The 19351-nt window shown below is 40.1% G+C and overlaps 1 protein-coding gene across 16 annotated transcripts in view; it reads right to left on the reverse strand.

Annotated features, from left to right (window-relative positions):
* Positions 1-19351, reverse strand: part of MCF2L (MCF.2 cell line derived transforming sequence like) — a 178959-nt gene that overhangs the window by 14508 nt on the left and 145100 nt on the right. For 11 of the 16 annotated variants that reach the window (XM_053306931.1, XM_053306930.1, XM_053306936.1 and 8 more), the window contains 13 exons: positions 19057-19123; positions 17095-17210; positions 14581-14650; positions 13066-13158; positions 12879-12971; positions 12049-12174; positions 10619-10840; positions 10077-10169; positions 7978-8056; positions 5489-5555; positions 3371-3483; positions 1242-1301; positions 829-903 (listed from right to left, as the gene is read on the reverse strand). In XM_053306931.1, the coding sequence (XP_053162906.1) occupies positions 829-903; positions 1242-1301; positions 3371-3483; positions 5489-5555; positions 7978-8056; positions 10077-10169; positions 10619-10840; positions 12049-12174; positions 12879-12971; positions 13066-13158; positions 14581-14650; positions 17095-17210; positions 19057-19123 (1274 nt within the window). The remainder of the gene's footprint in view (positions 1-828; positions 904-1241; positions 1302-3370; positions 3484-5488; positions 5556-7977; positions 8057-10076; positions 10170-10618; positions 10841-12048; positions 12175-12878; positions 12972-13065; positions 13159-14580; positions 14651-17094; positions 17211-19056; positions 19124-19351) is intronic. The other 5 variants (XM_053306934.1, XM_053306939.1, XM_053306940.1 and 2 more) reach the window with 2 other exon arrangements.

The following is a 19351-nucleotide window of genomic DNA, read 5'->3' on the forward strand; positions in this document are numbered from 1 at the left end:
ACAAAAGGGAATACTGGATTTTTGATAGACTAATTCACGACTGCTTTCAGTTAGTGAGATAAATTAACAAAGGATGTGTTATCAAAATTTCCACACAATAGGAAATGAGAACCCTGTTAATTGTGGGGGTTCCATTCCACGGGGGTGGGGGAGGGGGGCTCAGATAGCCTCCACAAATAACAGGGCACTAGGATGATGGGAATCAAAAAATAACAGGGCATTAGGTTGATGGGAATCAGGGTGTTAAGTTACAGTGCAGCCAAAAACCATGATTCCCTTCCCTTTTACCACCAAATCACCCCCAATTGCCCCCCAAAGAGCCCTGCCATGCTCTACAGGCACCGGAAATCTACCACAAATAGCAGTTTCCCTAAGTTTTCCTCTCCAAATTGCCCCCCAAAGTAACCTGCCATGCTCTAGAGGTGCCCACAGTGCCAAAAATAGCAGTTCTCCCATCCCCCCCCCACAAATCACCCCAATTGCCTCCAAAAGAGCCCTACCATGCTCCAGAGGCACCCATGGTGCAGAAAATTGCAGTCCCCCCATTTTTCTAAGTAAAGGAGCCACAACATGACTCCCAAACACAAAATGGCAGCTGTTCAGGTCACCCCGACCATGGATCTGCAGGTTTACATTTCCCCCCCTGCGTATACAAAGGTCGGGTGCTAATTACCCGACTGTGGATATGTGAAATTGCAAGTACTGGATTTGTGATTAGTGAGGTCCTCCTGTACTTCAAACAGAAGAGACGGCAATACAGACAATGAGACATGCATATGATATTTGGATCCAATGGCTTATGGAATACAAAATTTGGTTTCACTCTACCTCTCAAACCCAAAGGAGTTGGATCACTCTTTACTTCATGCCGTTTAGTGTTTTTGTCAGAGTTGGTAGGAGAAGCTGCAGTAGAATGATTGGCAAAAGAGAAAGAAAAAGAAATGTTGAAGAACTGGAAAGAAAAGAATAGATGAGTGGCATGCAAATTACCTTTGAGTTTATACTGGAAAAGAGAAATGGGTTTGGGACGTTTAACTGGTATTCTGTTAAAATAAGAACAAGCCCAAAACATAATTAATCAAGAAGTATTGGGGGAGGGGGAATGGATGTGGCATATTTGTAGTTATAATAAATATATTTTACAAGGTAGTGACATTGAAGTACAGTTATTTTATATTATTGATAATCCAAATGCTCATATTGTTATTTTACATTGACAAAACTAAATCCTGTATCAGTACCTGTTCCTGAAAGAAAGATCATTGGCAAAGTCTGGCTTTTAGCAGTAGGAGATGCTGTTTCTGTTAAGGCAAGCATGAAATATTAGTGCTTACCCAATATGAACTCTAAATACCTGGCTGCATTAATCTGCAGTCTCTCCAGAAAGAACTCAAAGGTAACCAGGTTGTTAAAGAGACCAGTTATAGGATGTAAATAGAGAATTCTGCATTTGATCAAAGGGTCGATGTACATATCATCATGGTGGTCACTTCCCCCCTCATGATGACTCCATGTAGTAGTGAACAGATCCTCTCAATATCCTCACCGTGACCGAAAGCCACACATTTGCTCAACAGTAGACAGATGACCTATTCACTATCAACATGAGCTGCGGCAAGGAGAGCAGTCTCCATGAGCAGAGCAGTCATACCATAGGTCACATGCAATGAAAAAAGTGTAAAGAGAATCTCTAATGCAGGCTAGATAAATGATATCCTTTAAAAATGCACTTATCCAATGCAGCACAAAGGAAAAAACTATCAAATACATTACAGCTCCAGATTTCAGAGCAAACCTAAACCCATTTTCTTGAAACACATAAGTAATGTTCATACATCCCTTCCCTTAGGACTTATAAACATAGCAGCATTTCAAATGCAGTCCTTTTTGAAACTAATTCAATGTTGCACTTTTAAAACAACAAAATAACCCCCATTCGAGTTTTAAGAACCATACACTGGTTTTACTTCCAATAAACCAGGGTTATTTGTTTACAGGGTAAATAAAGTGTGTGTGTGTGGTGGGGGATGGGATAAAGGTGATTTCACTCTGAAATTTGTTTTAAAACTACGTAGTAGTTCACCTTGAAAATGGTGCATAGAATGAAGTAAATTTTCCACTGGGAACACATCACACCAGTAATCCAAAGTTAACACTAGCTGCCTAAAACCCTCGGGGTGGGGGTGTGGAATTGCTGGTACTGACCAATTTATGTTTAAATAGCTTGAATTTTACATTCCTAAAGATCTGTGTTCTGTATACCAACTCAAGATCTACCAAGAATTCTCTGCTTAGGAACATAGGAAGCTGCCATATACTGAGTCAGACCATGGGTCTATCTAGCTCAGTATTGTCTTCACAGACTGGCAGCGGCTTCTCCAAGGTTGCAGGCAGGAATCTCCTTCTCAGCCCTATCTCGGAGATGCCAGGGAGGGAACTTGAAACCTTCTGGGGAAGTCATCTGGGGAGGTCCCGTTGCAGTTGCCATGGCTTGGTTGGTGATGACTAGAAACCGGCCCTTTTCTAGTCTTGCCCCAGAACTTTGGAACACACTTCCTAACGGAATTAGAGTTTCCCCTTCTCTGAATGTTTTTAAGAAGGACCTGAAAACATACCTATTTAGCCAGGCTTTTAGTTTATAGTTTTAAAGCTTTGAGTTTTAGAATTTTATTTGTATTTTAAATTGTTTCAGTTCTGTTGATGTTTAATGGCTGTTTTTAGATTGTTAACTGCCCAGGGACTTTTGTATGGGGTGGTATAGAAATGCATTAAATAAAATATACACACACACACACACACACACAAATAAATAAATGTTTCCACATGGGCTGACACACATAACAAACGAGCTGAGCAATTTGGGGCAGGATTAATTATGATATCATCTACACAAAATAAGAAAACTATAGGAACTGAGAGAAAATATGCACAAAATAGAGGAAAACAAAAACCATCAAAGGTTGTGATATAAATGTAGGCCTTTGTGAAGAATATTGAAGTTTGGTTTGATTGACAGAACAACCTAAATCTTTGATTTCTGGAATCTTTTCAATTCAAAAATGGATTTGCATCACAATTAGGAATTGCAAGCTAGCCAATGGAGATTTAAAAAGTTCCTGCAGAACAACAGTTATGGTTTTTCCAAAGGACCTTGGAAAGTATGTTATTTTCAACCTATGTTACAGTAGCACTAGCTAGCTAATCCGAACTATATGTCTGCTGAAATGGAAAGTTACAGTTTTTGTAGAATTGCTGGTTATGATTCACAAACAAATAAATAAGATATTACCACTTCACATCTTTTAGGTTTCACACCATAGCTCCTCCCATTTTATAGTGACAGGGTAACTGAAGTATACTTTGAATTTACCTTTGCTTTTTTCAGGACATTTTGGTGCTATTGAAGCCACAGAACCATCAGGACTTACAACATTTCTTCCTTCCTGCTGTTTCCCAATAGTTCTCCTTTGATTTCTTGAAGGACTGTTAATGGAAGTAATACAAGACTACAGTAAATGCGAGTAAGGACTTATTGCAAAACAACTCACTATAGCTATCACAGTGCAAGTGAAACCAGTGTTTAAAGTATTGCATGCGAGCATATGAATCACACAAACACTTCTGCAGGGTGGATGAGAACAAAAGGGAAATATGGTCTTTCTGTGTTAGGATATGGTGTGTTTAGAATGCTGGACTAGGACTAGACCGGAGTTCAAATCCGCATTCAGCCATGAAACTCACACTGGGCCAGTCACTTATTTCCTGGTCTAACCTAACTCACAGGGTTGTGGTGAGAAGATAAACATAGCCATGTACACCACTTTGGGCTCTTTGGAGGAAGAACAGAATATAAATTCTGCTCAGAACAGAATATATGTATGTCCATGTTTAGAGAGGAAGAATTATCTAAGTAAACTTTCCATCCTCTCCCACTAAATTATAGGTGCAGGTATTGCCTCAGAGTTGGGGAAGGAGGAAAGTATATTAAGTCCACTCCTTCCTCTATCAGCAGGAGCATAAAGCCTGAACTCCTCTCTGGGAGTCCACCAGACCAACAAACCCCATCCTAGCTGATCGTCTCATCTTCGGAAGCCCCTGCCTTAAATAAATCCCTACATTTAGGACACTCCCCCCCCACTTCCAGTTTATTCCACCCAATCCCTGGCCTCCAAAGGGGACATGTTCTCCAACTCCACCCACTTCATTAGCCTTTCTGCACCCATTTGCAGCTGTGGAGCTGATATCATCGCTATTCTCTCTCTACCATTTTGTTGCCTCTTGGGCTGCACCTGCCCATCCCCCAGCAGCTGTTGCACGTCCCTCTGAACCCTTCCTGACTTCTGACAGGTAATTACTGGGGTTGTCCTGGTGTCTGGAGCCCCCTGCTTCTCCCAGCATCGTGCCATTTGACTGGGTAAACAACTCTGTCTCGTGGAGGAGGGTTGGAAATCCCGACAAACAAACAAACAAACAAACAAATATCAGAATATAGATTCTGCTCAGAATATATTCTATAGAAAATATGTAATATAATATAGAAATGTAAATTCTGTTCAAAGCAGGATATAAATTCTCAGCCCCTGCTAACATGGCAAAGAAGCAGCCTTTAATGTGGTGATTCTCTTTATTTAGCAGGGGGAGAGTAACTGGCCATATCCACCCCCAGCACAGTACCTCCAGTGACTTTTGCTGGGGTCTATCTTATGTTTCTTTTTAGATTGTGAGTCCTTTGGGGACAGGGATCCATCTTATTTATTTGTTGTTTCTCTGTGTAAACAGAGAAATTTTTCCCTGAGCCATTTTTGGAAGGGCGGTACAGAAATCGAATTAATTAATTAATTAAATTTAAAAATAAAATAAATAAAATTCCATGTCTGCAGAATTCTTCAGGTCAAAACAGGAGGGAGGAAGTTGTACTGTATCATGTATATAATTAGTATCAGCCATGATACTAGCTGGGTGACTCTGGGCCAGTCACTTCTCTCTCAGCCTAACCTACTTCACAGGGCTGTTGTGAGGAGAAAACTCAAGTATGTAGTACACTGCTCGGGGCTCCTTGGAGGAAGAGTGGGATATAAATGTAAATAAATAAATAGTTCAAAAAGTAAGACATTCAGGGAGGGCTTCAGCACAAGCAAATAAGGATACAAGACAAAAATCAGCTGTAATGCAGATAAAGATACAGGTTACCTGTGCTGTAGGATTTATGGATGTGAGGGAAAGCATAAGGTTCCTAAGCCTGTATGTTTACATAAATTGATTTCATAATCACTGCCATCTACTGTTTGTACAAGAACCTAAAATCAGCTTAGTGTTACACATTAAAAAGACATTTAAAGCTGTAATATACCAAGCTATAACACCTACCTACCAAGTTAAACGTAAATAAATAGTATAAAGGGAGGCAAAGCAGAACATATTTAAATTAGAAGAGTATCAAATGATTCAGAGTTTCATAAAATAATTTGTGATGCTGATAGTTACTCACCTGGTATTAGATGATGGAGGCAGAGGAAAACTGTGTGTATGTTCTACAACTCTATGCTGGATAGCTTCTGTAAGGAAGAGAGACAGAGACTCTCAAGTTACTTTGGCCATACTGTATACCTTTGGATCTCTTTTTACAACTTCTCTGCACAGTTCTGAATCTAAGTAGCCTATACCAAAGACTGAAGAGAGGTCAAATTATACACTTTCAGTTACACCACAACATACTGAACACAGACAGAATTTTCACATCAAGTAGGGGACTTTACTCTAGGCAGAACCAGCTGCACCCTCTTCACCTGTCTGGTTAGCAGCTTTTTTGCCTGGCAAAATCAGTTTATTCTTGTATAGAACAGATGTGCAAATTCTGCACGATTGTTTGTCACTTTCACAGACTGACAGTTAAACAAACGGTACCATCATTTCCTGAAGTACATAATCCATAGCTGTGTACTGAAGTATGCATTAAATGTACATTAAAGAGCAGGCAAATGCAGTGCGCTAAAAGCATATAGTGCAAACACAGCCTAATATACAGTACTTTGTATCTAATATACAAATGCCAATTCACTGGAATATGTCTTGAATTACCAATCCTATGTACACTGTTGTCCTACAGAACCACATAGGGGTGTGCGAGCCGGGTGTTTGGCCGGCTCATTTTGAATCTAGACTGGATTTGAACAGTCCCAGCTCGGCTTCGGGCTTGGCCAAACTGGGCTGAGCCAGTTTGCGGGACAGCCTGGATATACTTGTAAAGGGGAATCCTTAGGATACCCCTTTACATGTGAAGGACACATGCGCAGAGGCCCAAAACGGGCTGCAGCTGGCCCTGGCTGTTATTTGGGAGGCTGGGGGGGGGATTTGAGGAGCCTCTGCCATTGCCCCCTACCACCTCTGCTGCTTCTCTGCCGTGGCCCCCTCTAAACGTACGGAGGCCAAGGAGTCCACTTTCTTTCACTACGCCCCCACCAGCTGCCTTTACCATTAGGATTAGGGATGCCCCCTTTACTCGTCAAAGGATTCCCCTTTACAAGTATACCCAAGCCAGTCCGCGAGCTGGTTCACGGCCTGCACATCTCTAGAACCAGAAGTCCACTCAGGATTTTAAGTGGGACACAGTGGGTCTTTCTGTAGGCAGGGCTCAGAGATCCACTTTACCCAACCTGTGCTAGCACCATTTCTCCGGGCAAGGATCAAGTCTGTAAGATTTCCCTCTCCCACAATCACAAACTACCAAGACTGTTTTGAAAACTGGAGTATCAATCTGTACCGTTTAGCTTCTTTAGGTCCTTCTGTTTAAGTTCTTTATATTTCTGGCTGCCCAATTTGTATTTATAAGCAGATGTGGCTCTATGACATGTAGGCATATTACTTACACAACAATGACAAATGTCCTTTGTTACTGAGATCCAATATAAGTTTTTTTCTATGTACTCTGAGGACCAGAGGCCTAGCTCATTGACTCACATATGATCTGGGCCTGCAAATCTGTTAACAGTTGTGGCTCCCACTGTTCCTGAGGTGATAACATTCCTGATCATTATGGTGCTTGGGCCTCTTGCTGCCACACTCTGTGGGCTCCTTCCTTTCCTGTGCACAGGAAATACCAGCAGGAACTAAGGCATTCTGGGATTTTTAATTCTTGTGACATATCATCAATTTTTGTGAACATATCGTGAAGGGAGGCACATCAGTTTTTCAGATGGCAATTTGTAGATTATCCTGTACAAGATCGATCAGTCTCTCTGTTTTCGAGGTCCTGGGTCAATCCACTATTTAGAATGTTCTTATTTTGTTCTTACAATTGGCTCTAGCAAATCTCAAAAGATCTTACAAGCTGTAGAAACCCCACACAAATAAAGGGGTAAAGTTTGTAGAGACATCCCTGAGCACAACCTGCAATTCAGCATCCTGACGACAATATGCTGGCAGAGCAAGTGGTCCCCCTTCCCTGGACAGGTCCCTTTTCCTTTCCCCCACTCAGTCCTTTTTTTTGCCAACTATCCCCACTCTCCCAGGGCCAACTTACAATACCCACCTGTAGTTCCCTTGTTTCCAGTGCACTAACTTATATGAGAAAAATTTACAGGGCTGCAATCAGGAAGGCCTGCTAAGGTAAAGGCAATATTTGCCATCTTGCTCCAACACTGGTTGGGTGCAGGCTTTGCCCAAAATGTGACCCTGAAATGCAACCTCCTTTTATTCCATGCCCCACCCCCCATTGTCTCCTATTGGAAAAATAATAGAGGCTACAATGATGAACAACAAGCAAATCTTGCCTCAAACAGCACTAATCCCTCAGAAGAATGGGTGGTAACTTTCGCTCCTATTTCAACTGTGGTCTTAACTACAGCTCCTTTAATCTTGCTCAAAAGAGTCAATGAAAGACATCCATGTCTGCAGGAGAGAGTAATTAAACTGCAGCCTGTCACACTACTGATGGGCACTTTGCTATTATTAGGTAATAGAGAAAAAGAAAATACTTACGTCTGCATGCTTGCAGTTGACTGGTCAATACTTTTCTAATTTCATTTACCCATGTGGCTTTGATTTCAGGAGTTGGAGCCTATCTCAAAAAAGATTAATTGTAGTCATTGTTTGCAACCAATTAAGATGTCAAGGCTAAGAGTAATTTTTGACAAGAGCAGATTGTCAGTGACACACAATTTCTTATTGTTTTAGTAGAAAGCTGAATTACAGTTTAAGTATTGGAATATTTTTATACAATGAATAGATACACAAGCAGTTTAACAGAACATCACAACTATCCCATGATTTCCAGTGAAGAAGAAAGCTTAAGATCCAAACATGTTGAGATTTCCCTTTTAAGTAACTGCCCACTGCCCCCCACATATTATATCCAAAGTACATAGGAACACAGGAAGCTGCCATATACTGAGTCAGACCATTGGTCTATCTAACTCAGTATTGTCTTCACAGACTGGCAGCGGCTTCTCCAAGGTTGCAGGCAGGAATCTCTCTCAGCCCTATCTTGGAGATGCAGGAAAGGAACTTGGAACCTAGATGCCCTTCCCAGAGCAGCTCCATCCCCTAAGGAGACTATCTTACAGTGCTCACACACCAAGTCTTCCATTCATATACATTGTGAGCCCTTTGGGGACAGAGATCCATCTTATTTATTTATTTATTTTTGTGTGAACCGCCCTGAGCCATTTTTGGGAGGGTGATACAGAAATTGAATAAATAATAATAACTACCACCACCACCACGGTGGATCCTGCTTAGCTAAGGGAACAAATCATGCTTGCTACCTGAAGACCAACTTTCTCCACCAATATGGTGCGGTAATACTTTTATTAGAAACTACTAAAATGTGATAAAATAATGAAGAACCTTCTCTAGAATTCTTATTCAGACCAGATTTTAAAACAATGTGAAGAAGAGACAGAAATAAAAAGATGGGCATGATCTAGACATGCCAAAATTTAGTTGGTCCTAGTAAATATACAATCTTGCTTCTAGTTTTTATTGCAGTCCATAGACCAGAGCTAGAAAAAGAACAGTCACAGTTGCAACAAAACAGAGGCTTGCACTGCTGTTGCATATAAGAAATCATGGAGACCAGATGCATCTATATACCAGTTGCAGGGAAAGCAACAGCAGGAGAGAGAGCATGCCCTCACCTCTTGCCTCTGGGCTTCTCAGAGGCATTTGGAGGGCCACTGTGTGGAACAGGATGCTCAGCTAGATAGGCCTTGGGCCTGTTAAAGCAGGGCTGTTTTATATTTTTAAGAACTCCAGCAAGGAACGGGGTCCTTACTGCTATTGTTCTCAGGCTCTAAATTGCCCTCAGAGGAGGTACAGAGCTGGTTAACATAAAAGTATCCAAGTCAAGCAGTAAAAGAAAAAAGGTGTTCTGGAAATTTCCAAAAAGGAGATGAGTATTTTGTTGCTTTCGGCCCAGTTTTGCTGTTTCTGGGAGAATTACTGGTCGACATCCTCACAAAGCATCCACACTTCAAGCAGGTGCAAGGAGCCCATCCACTGCTCCACTGTTTTCGGAATTGTGAGGGCAATAGTGAAAAAGTGCTAATATTTTGGAATGCTCTGTAGTTACAGAAATGTTACTGCTTTAAGGAACGTGTTTCCGCTTCTACAGGCACTTCTGGAACATGGACAGCGCTCCAAAGTATTAATGCTCTTGTGCAATTGCGCTCATACACAATTCAGAATGTAACGGAGCAGTGCACAAGCTCACACTATAATCCTGAGGCTGCTCGAAGTGTGGATACTTTGTTAGTCAGGATGTCAGTCACTAAATTTTATTTCAAGTTTCAATGTTTGTTCTTTCTGAACTTCTTCGTGGTGTGTAAAGGTTGCATTAAAATGTTAAACAAACACACATGAAGTATGTATATAGAACTGCCCTTAGTATATGGTTATGGTTTTTACTATTTTGGTTACATATGTAAACTGCTTCTAATAGAGATAGGTTATACACGTTTCCATGGAAGAGAACATACCATCATCTATAAACAGAACAGCACAGGAGTAAATATTTAACACTGCATAAAAACAACACAGCTTGAAAAAGGTACATTTCTTTCTAAAATGGCTTTGTTTACCTGTATTATGTACACTTCTTCCCTTGCATTATACCAGATTTCAAATTTTTTACCATCACCTTTGACGTTCTCCGTTATTCCAACTGCAGTCATCTAGAAACACAGTATAATTTATATTGGAGTTAACTTCCTTGCTAAGCAAAATTTCAATCAATTTGGTGTGTGGGCATTAAAATTTACCTTGGTATGTTTTAGTTAAGAGATTTATGTTAAAGGTGGGGGACCCTTTCCCTCCTATGGCATGTGTTTTAATTCAGATATACTTTACCCTGATTATTAGATTAGTGAATTCCACCTTCATGAAATTATTATTATACTAAGGAGGAAGTAGGGTGGTGGGGGCAGGGTGGAGACCAGTCTTGCAGGTATCTTAATTAATCTTGTAAATGCCAATTTTTTTAAAAAAAATGCCTACACTCAGCCAACTCTACAAGACCTGTGCCAAAGAAAGCAAATTAATTGAGTAACCAATATTGTGTTACTTGCAACCACATTGTAATTACTTTCACTCTACTATTTATAAGTAAGTTAAAATAGCTTACATTTAGGGAATGCTTATAGCTGTATGAAGGTGCTTTTTCATACCCTTCTCCATTTTCTTCTCTCCTTTTACAGAACAATATTGCCTTCTCATGGAGAAAGAGGTGCCTCTGCATTGGTTTGAACCGTGCTAGGTCCTTCACTTTTGAGTGACCCTTTTTATGATCAGTCCATACACTGAAGGATCCCTGCATTAAAAGCTTGCCCAGTTCATTGAGGTTTCCCTTAAAACAAAAACAGAAATGTTTACCCTTTGCTTATTCTATTTGGATATCTTCATTGTCTTCTCTCGAGGCTGGCCTGGAAAGGAAGCAATCTCAAAGCCAAGCAGCAGAAAACCAAACACTATCCCTACATTCTTCCAAGGAAGTGAAATGTTGGCCAAATTACATGTTATATTAAGTGTGTAGTTTGGCCCTGCAGGTTTTTAAAAAAATAAAATAAAATAACCCTCTTAAAACAGAAGCTGAGTGAGAAGGGAGTAATCAGGATTGGCTCCATTATCCAAAAGGAAAGGATATTTAACCCTCTCTCTTCATCCTATAGTCCTGATTAAAATCACTTCCTCTCCCAAACCTATTTGCCTTGGGAGTGAATCTCCTAGGGTTAACAGAAACTCTGTGTCCCCTGTGTACGCGTGCGCATATGCATGATTTTCACTGAGACTGAGGTGTAAGGTTAAATATCCCTTCCCTGAATGCCATGGTCCTGATTAATCCCCACTCCCCACAGTTGCTATTTTAAATTAACTCATTCACTCACCCACTTTCTGGGCAGTATCCAGTCTAAGACTCAGGGGCATCACCTCCAGTGAGCAAATGGGTTCAAAGAACCTGGGCTGCCATGTCCCAAGGGCTGCGCCTGGTCCCCCAACCATGCCCCTGCATCTGACATCAAGTGCAGGGGACGTGGCCACGTTGCACCCATTTGGAAGTAAAATTTGGCCAGTGTTGCTTTTGCAGAGAGGCCAGGATGGTTTCTCCCTGCTTGGAAAAACAGGGAGAAGGGTTCCTGGCCAGGCTGCTGAAATGTCTCAAAAACGGAGCCAGTTTTTGAGCCAGTGCTTGAGCCAGTTTTTGAGCAGTTTCAGCCAGTGCTTGGTAATAAAACAAGGTAATAAACTCAAAGAATCCGAACCCCCAAAAATCACCCTGGACCCCTGAAAATGACCCTGACCCCAGAAATTACCCCCAACCCCCTGAATTTTTATATATATATATATATATATATATATATATATAGAGAGAGAGAGAGAGAGAGAGAGAGAGAGAGAGTGTGTGGTTGGCAAAGGCAATCACAATTTCCCAGTCACAGATACTCAAATCCACGATTGGGAAAACTGTGATAGGTGAGGGACGACTGTATCTCTAAAGTGTGGAATTTAAATTACTACCACTTACATCATAGCCACTACATTATCACTATCACTTACATCATAGCCAGTGATTGCAATCTGATGCATAGAATCGTTAACTGCTTTAAGAATCCCCATTATTGAAGTTAGCGCCTCTTGGAGATCTTCAGCACCTTCACAGTTTTTACTGTATTTTAGCATTTCCTGTGAAAGAATGACATACATTGCTATATTAATCTCAAATGGAATATAAGTCTTAGCACTACTGTTCTTTATTTTCTGGAAGCAACACAGAAGTTGTGATAGTACATATGGTTACTGGAATATCATATTAGAAATTGATTAAAAAAAGAAAATGGTAAAATGGAGATAGTGTTCAAAAACTTCAGGCCATAGTTCAAGTACAATATTTTCCTGTGCTTGAATTATGGGGGAAAGACATGGAGTCCTTGATTAAATCTACAAGCCAATCCCCCGACTCCCCCTCCAATTTAAGATAGTCATAGTCCTCCTCTCATAACCTTCTTAGCTAACTTTCTAGAAGTTTTTTGGGGGGAGATCACCAAATGTAAGGGTGGCAAGCCCCCTCTTGCTTCCCTTGCAATTTGAGTAATTCTAAAAATCATTGTATAGCCTTGGTCAAGATGTTACTTTCTAGGCTTAGCCTCCCATTTGTAAACTAAAAGAATGGATGGCAATCTACTTCATTGCTAAAGCAGGTCCATTTCTGAATACAAACACAATGAAGAAGATAAAGCATCTTGCAAATATTCTTCAAATGATATATTGCAGAAGTGCCACTGAATAAACTATTTTTCAGAGTGGATATTCTAACTCACATTAGCAAATTTAAAGATCTCTCTCAGAAAATTAGCGAATGGCGTGATTAAAATAGTGTTAACTCCTACCTTTAGCAACAGCTGATATTTAGTTATTCTTTGAACTGGTTTCAATAAATAGGAATCCAAACTCAATTTGTGGTCAAGTTTTTTCTGACACTCCTACAAAGAATATCCATGAATAAAGAACTGAAATGATGTACATCAAGAAAAATACTATATAGTAAAAATTTGTTCTCAGTACAATGAAGAATACCTGAAAGAATACAGAGTCTGAGAACTGTCTCCACAGACTCTCAGATCGAGGCTTATTTTGACAATATTTTTCATAAATCTGAAAGTCTTCCATCTGAATTGGACAAAGGAAAAACGTGAATATAAGAGTCTAAGTTTTTATTTTGTTATGAAAAAAGCATTCATACCTACAAGAATCACCTTTCTGATAAAATATGCATCTTGCTGTTTTGACTAGATATATAACAAATGAACTAGATAATACTGGATTATTGCAAAACAATTTTTCTGCTAGATCATGCTCCTATTATACTTCCCCTAGGGGGAAATGTGGGGGGGGGGGAAAGCCCCTATATTACACAACACTGGCCAACTCTACAGGAAAACAATAGTGAAGCTTAACTGGATCATCCAGGCTGGATGAATCTGCTACTACAGTAATGTTCATTATCTATCAGCTTTCTAAATTTCAACATGAATTTTCCCTTTTAAATACAGATGGCCCTCATTATCCACAGTCCCAGCACCCATGTGTTTATGGTCAGGCCGACCTTGTTATTTGCGTACACAAAAAATACTGAAAATTTGCCTATCCGTGATTCCCGGGTGGTTGGAAATGACCTCAGAGGTCATTCCTGGCTATCATTTTGCTGAGCTGAGCCATTTTGTGGCTCTTTGTTTACAACCCGCCCCCGCCCCGCCCCATAATTTTTCATTGGAAAATGGCAGAATTGGGGGGTTCATTGCTGGACAGCTGGAAACCTGGAGAGCATAGCAAGGTATCTTATTTCACTTATTTCTGCCTCCTCCCCTTTTTTTGCCCTTTTTTGACTCCAAGGAACCTAACCCACACAATTCCCATTGCCTCACAGTCTCGTTATCCACAGTTTAGTTATCCACGGTTGTAGGTGAGAACAGAACCTCCACGAATAACAAGAGCCACCTGTAATGTAATATTTTAAATATCTGACAAGATACTGTCAAAAGTTGCACACAGTTAGGGCCAGCTTACATAATAAGTTAAAGGGCCAGTTTACATAATAAGTTAAGCTAGTAGTGTTGGAATGGCTGGTAGTCAGAAATGCATCTGATGTCAAAAGAATTCTGTCATTTACAGTGCCATTTCATGCAACCAAGTTATTACAAGGCAACTGCAACAATTTATGCAATTAGCATAGTCGTTGAGTAAATGGCATGTATGTGTGTTGGGTTTGTTTGTTTTTTGGTCTGAAAAATTTGCCAAACAAGCATGTATTTCACACTCCTGAAACAGGATAGAACATTCAGTGAATGTAATGGAGTAAAACATCCCTGCTCTTGTTTGTTTAACATTATTTGACCACATTTGAATTATTACATTCATTGCAGAAGCTGTGTGTGAACCAACTTCACTCTTGATTATACTTGGCACTTCTAACTGTGGTATACGTTTTGTTATAAATGCTTCTACTGTAATGAAAAATAGTCTTCTAAGGAAACAGACACACAAAATCTAGGAGAACACCATATAGGGTTCCTTTATCTTTGTATGACTTACCCTTTCAAGGAAACACCTTCCTACTAGTTCTGGATATTCTATGTAATTTTCTAGTTCTCTCAAGAATATTCTAGAAAGAAAGATATTTAAAATAAGATGAAATGATCTATAAGTAGCTACAGTTGTGGCTCAACCCTCTTTACATAATATCTTATTTTTTAAATGTCAACAGCAGGAAGCTGTTCTTTTGTGAAATGCCTGGGGATATGGAACATATTAAGTTAATACAGATTTGTGTGAAAGATGTTCTGTTTGTTATTTTTATAAGGAATAAGCATTTCAAAAAGGAAAAGGAGCTTGAGTTTCTCAAACAGGTTTGATAGAGGGGCTGGAGGTTCTAAGAGGAGAGTGTGATCATTAAAGATAGTAGGAGAGACACTCAGAAATTCAGAGTAGAAGCACAGATGTGGAGTTAGAAAGACAGTTGAGTTTTTAAAGGGCAGCCAGGTAAGAAACTGGAGATTGTGTAGATTGAGAAGCCTGACCACCAGAGGGTTTCTTTGAAGAAGTACAAACATACATTAAGAAAGTTTAGGAAAGAGCCAGATAAGATAAGCAGCATGAATTGGAAACTGATTACATTCTTCTCTTGTTTTATTTCATAAGAAGCCTGACCTCAATTGCTTATTAGATCTCAGTATATAAAGTGGTCTGATTTTTTTTGATAAATAAATAAATACATACATACATACACACACACACACACACACACACGAACACAATGAACATTTATATACCACTTTTCAACAAAAGTTCCCGAAGCGGTATACATAGATATAAATAAATAAAATGGCTCCCTGTCCCCAAAGGGTTCACAATCTAAAAATGAAACATAAGACAGACACCAGCAACAGCCATTGGAGGGATGCTGTGCTGGGGATGGATAGGACCAGTTGCTCTTTCCCTGCTCAATAAAGAGAATCACCACTTTTAAAAGGGGCCTCTTTGATCAGTTAGCGGGGGACACTCCCTCTCTCTCTCTCACACACACACACAGCCACAACACACTATGAAAGCAGCTACCTTGTAGCAAGAGTGGAAAGCTTGAGGACCAAACTGGTAAAAAGAGGAACACAGTAGCTCAGGTTCAGCTTCCTGTGAACTCGGATTTGTTTTTGGTCCTGAACGAGGATATTGGCAATGAGGAGTTAACTGGATGAGCTCAGCAGTCTTTTAAAATAAAATTCCCAGTAAAAGGAAAGATAGGATCAGCCGATGGCCACAAAACTAGATAAGTATGATTTTAAGGGAGCACTAAGTAGAATACATTCTCATTCCTTTGCTGGTCAATGACTGAATAAACTTATCTTCTCATTCCTTTTGGGATGTCAACCACTCTGAGAGCTTTTTTTAAATTGAGAAGTGCTATATAAAAGTTAACAATTAAAAAAAATTACTGCTGCATGCTGCTTTTACAAATTGCAGACTTAACACAATGGCCACTGGATAGAAAATGCTTCTCATGAATCATCATTAGTGTTATTAAACAATGTCAGTGTTATTACAGAAGTTTCTAGGATTTTTTTAAAACAGCCAGAATGTAACACTGAAGAATGTTTTTATATTCTGTGAAACCAGTATGTTTTAACAGAATATTAAGGTTTACAATCCAGTCAAAATTAAGCGGTTGACAAAAGAACTTGCATAAAAAGGAAAGTTGTGCAAATGCAACCATAGCTTTGTCCTATTCAGACATTATGTTGTACGCTCGTACAAGTGTACAGTGTACACAGATACAGATCTGTACACGTTATGCTGAACGCAGGTACAGCATTACACTTCCTATCTGTTTCTTTCATTTGAGGGGCCTGCCCCCGCATTTAAAATGAATGTGGGCACAGTCATTCACTCAAAAACATGTACCTGTGTACAGACATCTGTGCACTTGTACAACAATATCTGAACAGGACTCGACTTACACTAAAAATAGGGATGTAGGCAATTGCACACAAGTTCCTTTTAACACAAGTGAGATGTGCCATGGTAGTTTGCTTGCTTAACAGCACAACACTAGTCTGGAACAGAAGCTCCGGACTTAGCACAAGTAGCAAGTGCAATGATTTTGCACTAGCACAATGTCCTCCTGCAAGCACTCCATTGGGATGTCAGCAAGTATGTTTCATTGGTTTCAGTGGAGGATCTAAGCACGTTCTTAACTCTTCCACTGAAATAAATGAGCAGCAAAAGTGCTTAACAGGCTAGACCATATCCTAAATGTAGGTTTCTTTATTGAACATAGGTTATATATGTAGCATACCGGTTGCAAGCACAGACTGTGTGTCAGAATTCCCTGGCTTAAGTTTCAGCTCAGCTATGAACAGATGGGATGGAATTTAAGCAAACAATTTCTCTCACAACCAGTCTAACAATACAGAAAAAATCAAATATTCAAGGATTGCTACTTTTTAAATGAACAAATATTGTACAATGTTATGTTCACCCAGCAAAGTAGTTTCCTTTGATTTTATCCCCTGCTGTAAATGCTATGTTTCTCTGTAGCGTGCAGATCCTAACCTGTTGTGAAAATGATAGATTTCTTCCATATTTCCAAACAAAACATCTTTCTTATTCTGCAGCCCTGGCAAAATGAGATGTGCCATTAAGGGGTTGTCCATCTCTGCAGCATAACCCTGTGATAAAAAAGGGAAGCAGAGTGATTGCTTGCATTTTGTTCCAACATCTCTCTTTCTCAATTCAGCGTCCAGCCTGCTCAAAGCTGATAAACAACCACAGCAATATTTCAGCATCAGCTATAAAAGGGTTTAACTTTTAGCTGTCCCTTTTAATACCAGACCAAATCTGCATGAATACATCTATTGTTTACAACCCATTAATGTTGAAAAAGAGTGCAGCTAACGGAAAAACTTTTTTGTAATCAAAATGTATTTCTGAACTATTTATCTACATGTACATCATAACTATTTATATATATACGCAGTTCATAATTCTAGTGTTTCAGTTCCAAAGCTGACCACAATGACTACAGAACCTCATACTATGACCTTTCAAGCAATTGTTCTCTCTTCTTCCTTCCTGACTCAGTTCCTGTTTACAACATCTGCTGTAGGCAACAAAGCCAAAGCCTATTATTTAGCATTTCTACACAGCAGGAAAGGCGTACAACCTTGTTTAATCTACACTTCTTGTTCTTCACTAGGCACAACCGGAGACAGTTTTTCAGCTTAGCTGGTGTATACAAACATCTGTCTTCGTTAGGAAGGAAAATAATGTGGAAGTGGTTTACAACCACCTTTACCTCATGCAGAAGTTAGTTCTAGGCTAGAATAGATTTTGTCACAGGATGTTACTGAAAATGGCACTCTCATGTCATCTTCCTTCCTTGCTGCAGTGTTTAGGAATACTCATTATGTGGATCTGAGTCATTAAGCTGCAGTCAAATACCCTGGTGGGCTGGAACCAACCATGACTTGGTAGGCAGGGGCTGAGGTAAATTTTCAGCACATTAATGATTACATTAAAATTAATTATTAAAAATATCAATGAAAGCAAGTATTAGTTACCCACAGCATGAGGAGGGAAGAGAAGGCTCCTAGAAACCTTTCCTCTTCCTTGTCCCCCATGCACTTTCAACACCTTCAAAGGGCAGTTTTGAAAGGGGGCTGACCCCCACCAGGTCCATGGGGCAAGGTAGCATTTTGCACTTCACTTCAAGCACCACAATACTTTGGGCCAGCCCTGGTAGAATTTTGCACTTCACTTCAAGCACCACAATACTTTGGGCCAGCCCTGGGGCCAGCAAAAAAAAGGCCCCAAGCCTTATGTTGTGCAGGCCTGTGCTCCATACCATCCTCCAAATGGAGCGGAGGCACAAAGACTCAACCTGTGACAGCTCCAATTTATAGCCCTCCTTCAGACATTAGAGCTCTGTGGGCACTTAAGCAAAAGAGGGGAGTGTCCTGCTCCTCACTGCCAATAACCCCCTCCCACCAGATAAACACACTTACCCGCAATGTTTGGATGAAGGGGGAGGCACTGTAAGCATGTTCAATGGTAATTCTGTGAGCTGCAATCTCAACTGATCGAGGCTGCAGGCCATGGAATCACCAATGGACACGCTTTCAGCACCTCCTCCTTCAAACAGCGCCGTAGGTGTGTTTATCTGGCGGGAGGGGTTTATTGACAGCAGGGCAGTGGGACTTCCTCCTCGCTTTTGCCCTCATAAGTATAAGTGCCCACTGTGCTCATAATGTCTGAAGAGGGCTTATGTGCAAAGCACTTCCAAATATGGCAAGAGTAGGGAACTGGTCTCTATGAGTAGACTTTCAAGAGTTTCATGGCATCCTCTTAGAAATAAATAGGCATATTGGCCTTCATATTGTGAAGAAATCATTAAAACAAAAACCTTTGTTTCCCCTGAAAGATTACCTTTCACTGCAAATAACTCAAGGCCCATAAATAGTCAACTCAGCAATAAGACCACTTAGAGCATGTACATATGTTGGGATGTACACCTACCTCAAGAACGCATAGAAGTTCTTCCACATAAAAACGTTCTGTATCAAGAAGCTCATTAATTACATGTCTGTAAACATAATGAATATGTTAGATAAAGAGGGGAAAATGTCATGTGTTCCTTAGATTATCTGACATTGGAGATTATCAGTAGGCCCATTCACATGACTGTAGACTAACATGTACAAAAGAGTTGTGTGAAATTTGCCAGTGTTGCTTGCATTAAAATTCTCTCACTCAGGGAATTACTGTATTGTTTCCTGACTGAAAATGGTTGCATCAGCTGGTGAGCATATTG

Source organism: Hemicordylus capensis, chromosome 3 (assembly GCF_027244095.1).
Source record: "Hemicordylus capensis ecotype Gifberg chromosome 3, rHemCap1.1.pri, whole genome shotgun sequence".
Classification (NCBI taxonomy): Eukaryota; Metazoa; Chordata; class Lepidosauria; order Squamata; family Cordylidae; genus Hemicordylus; species Hemicordylus capensis.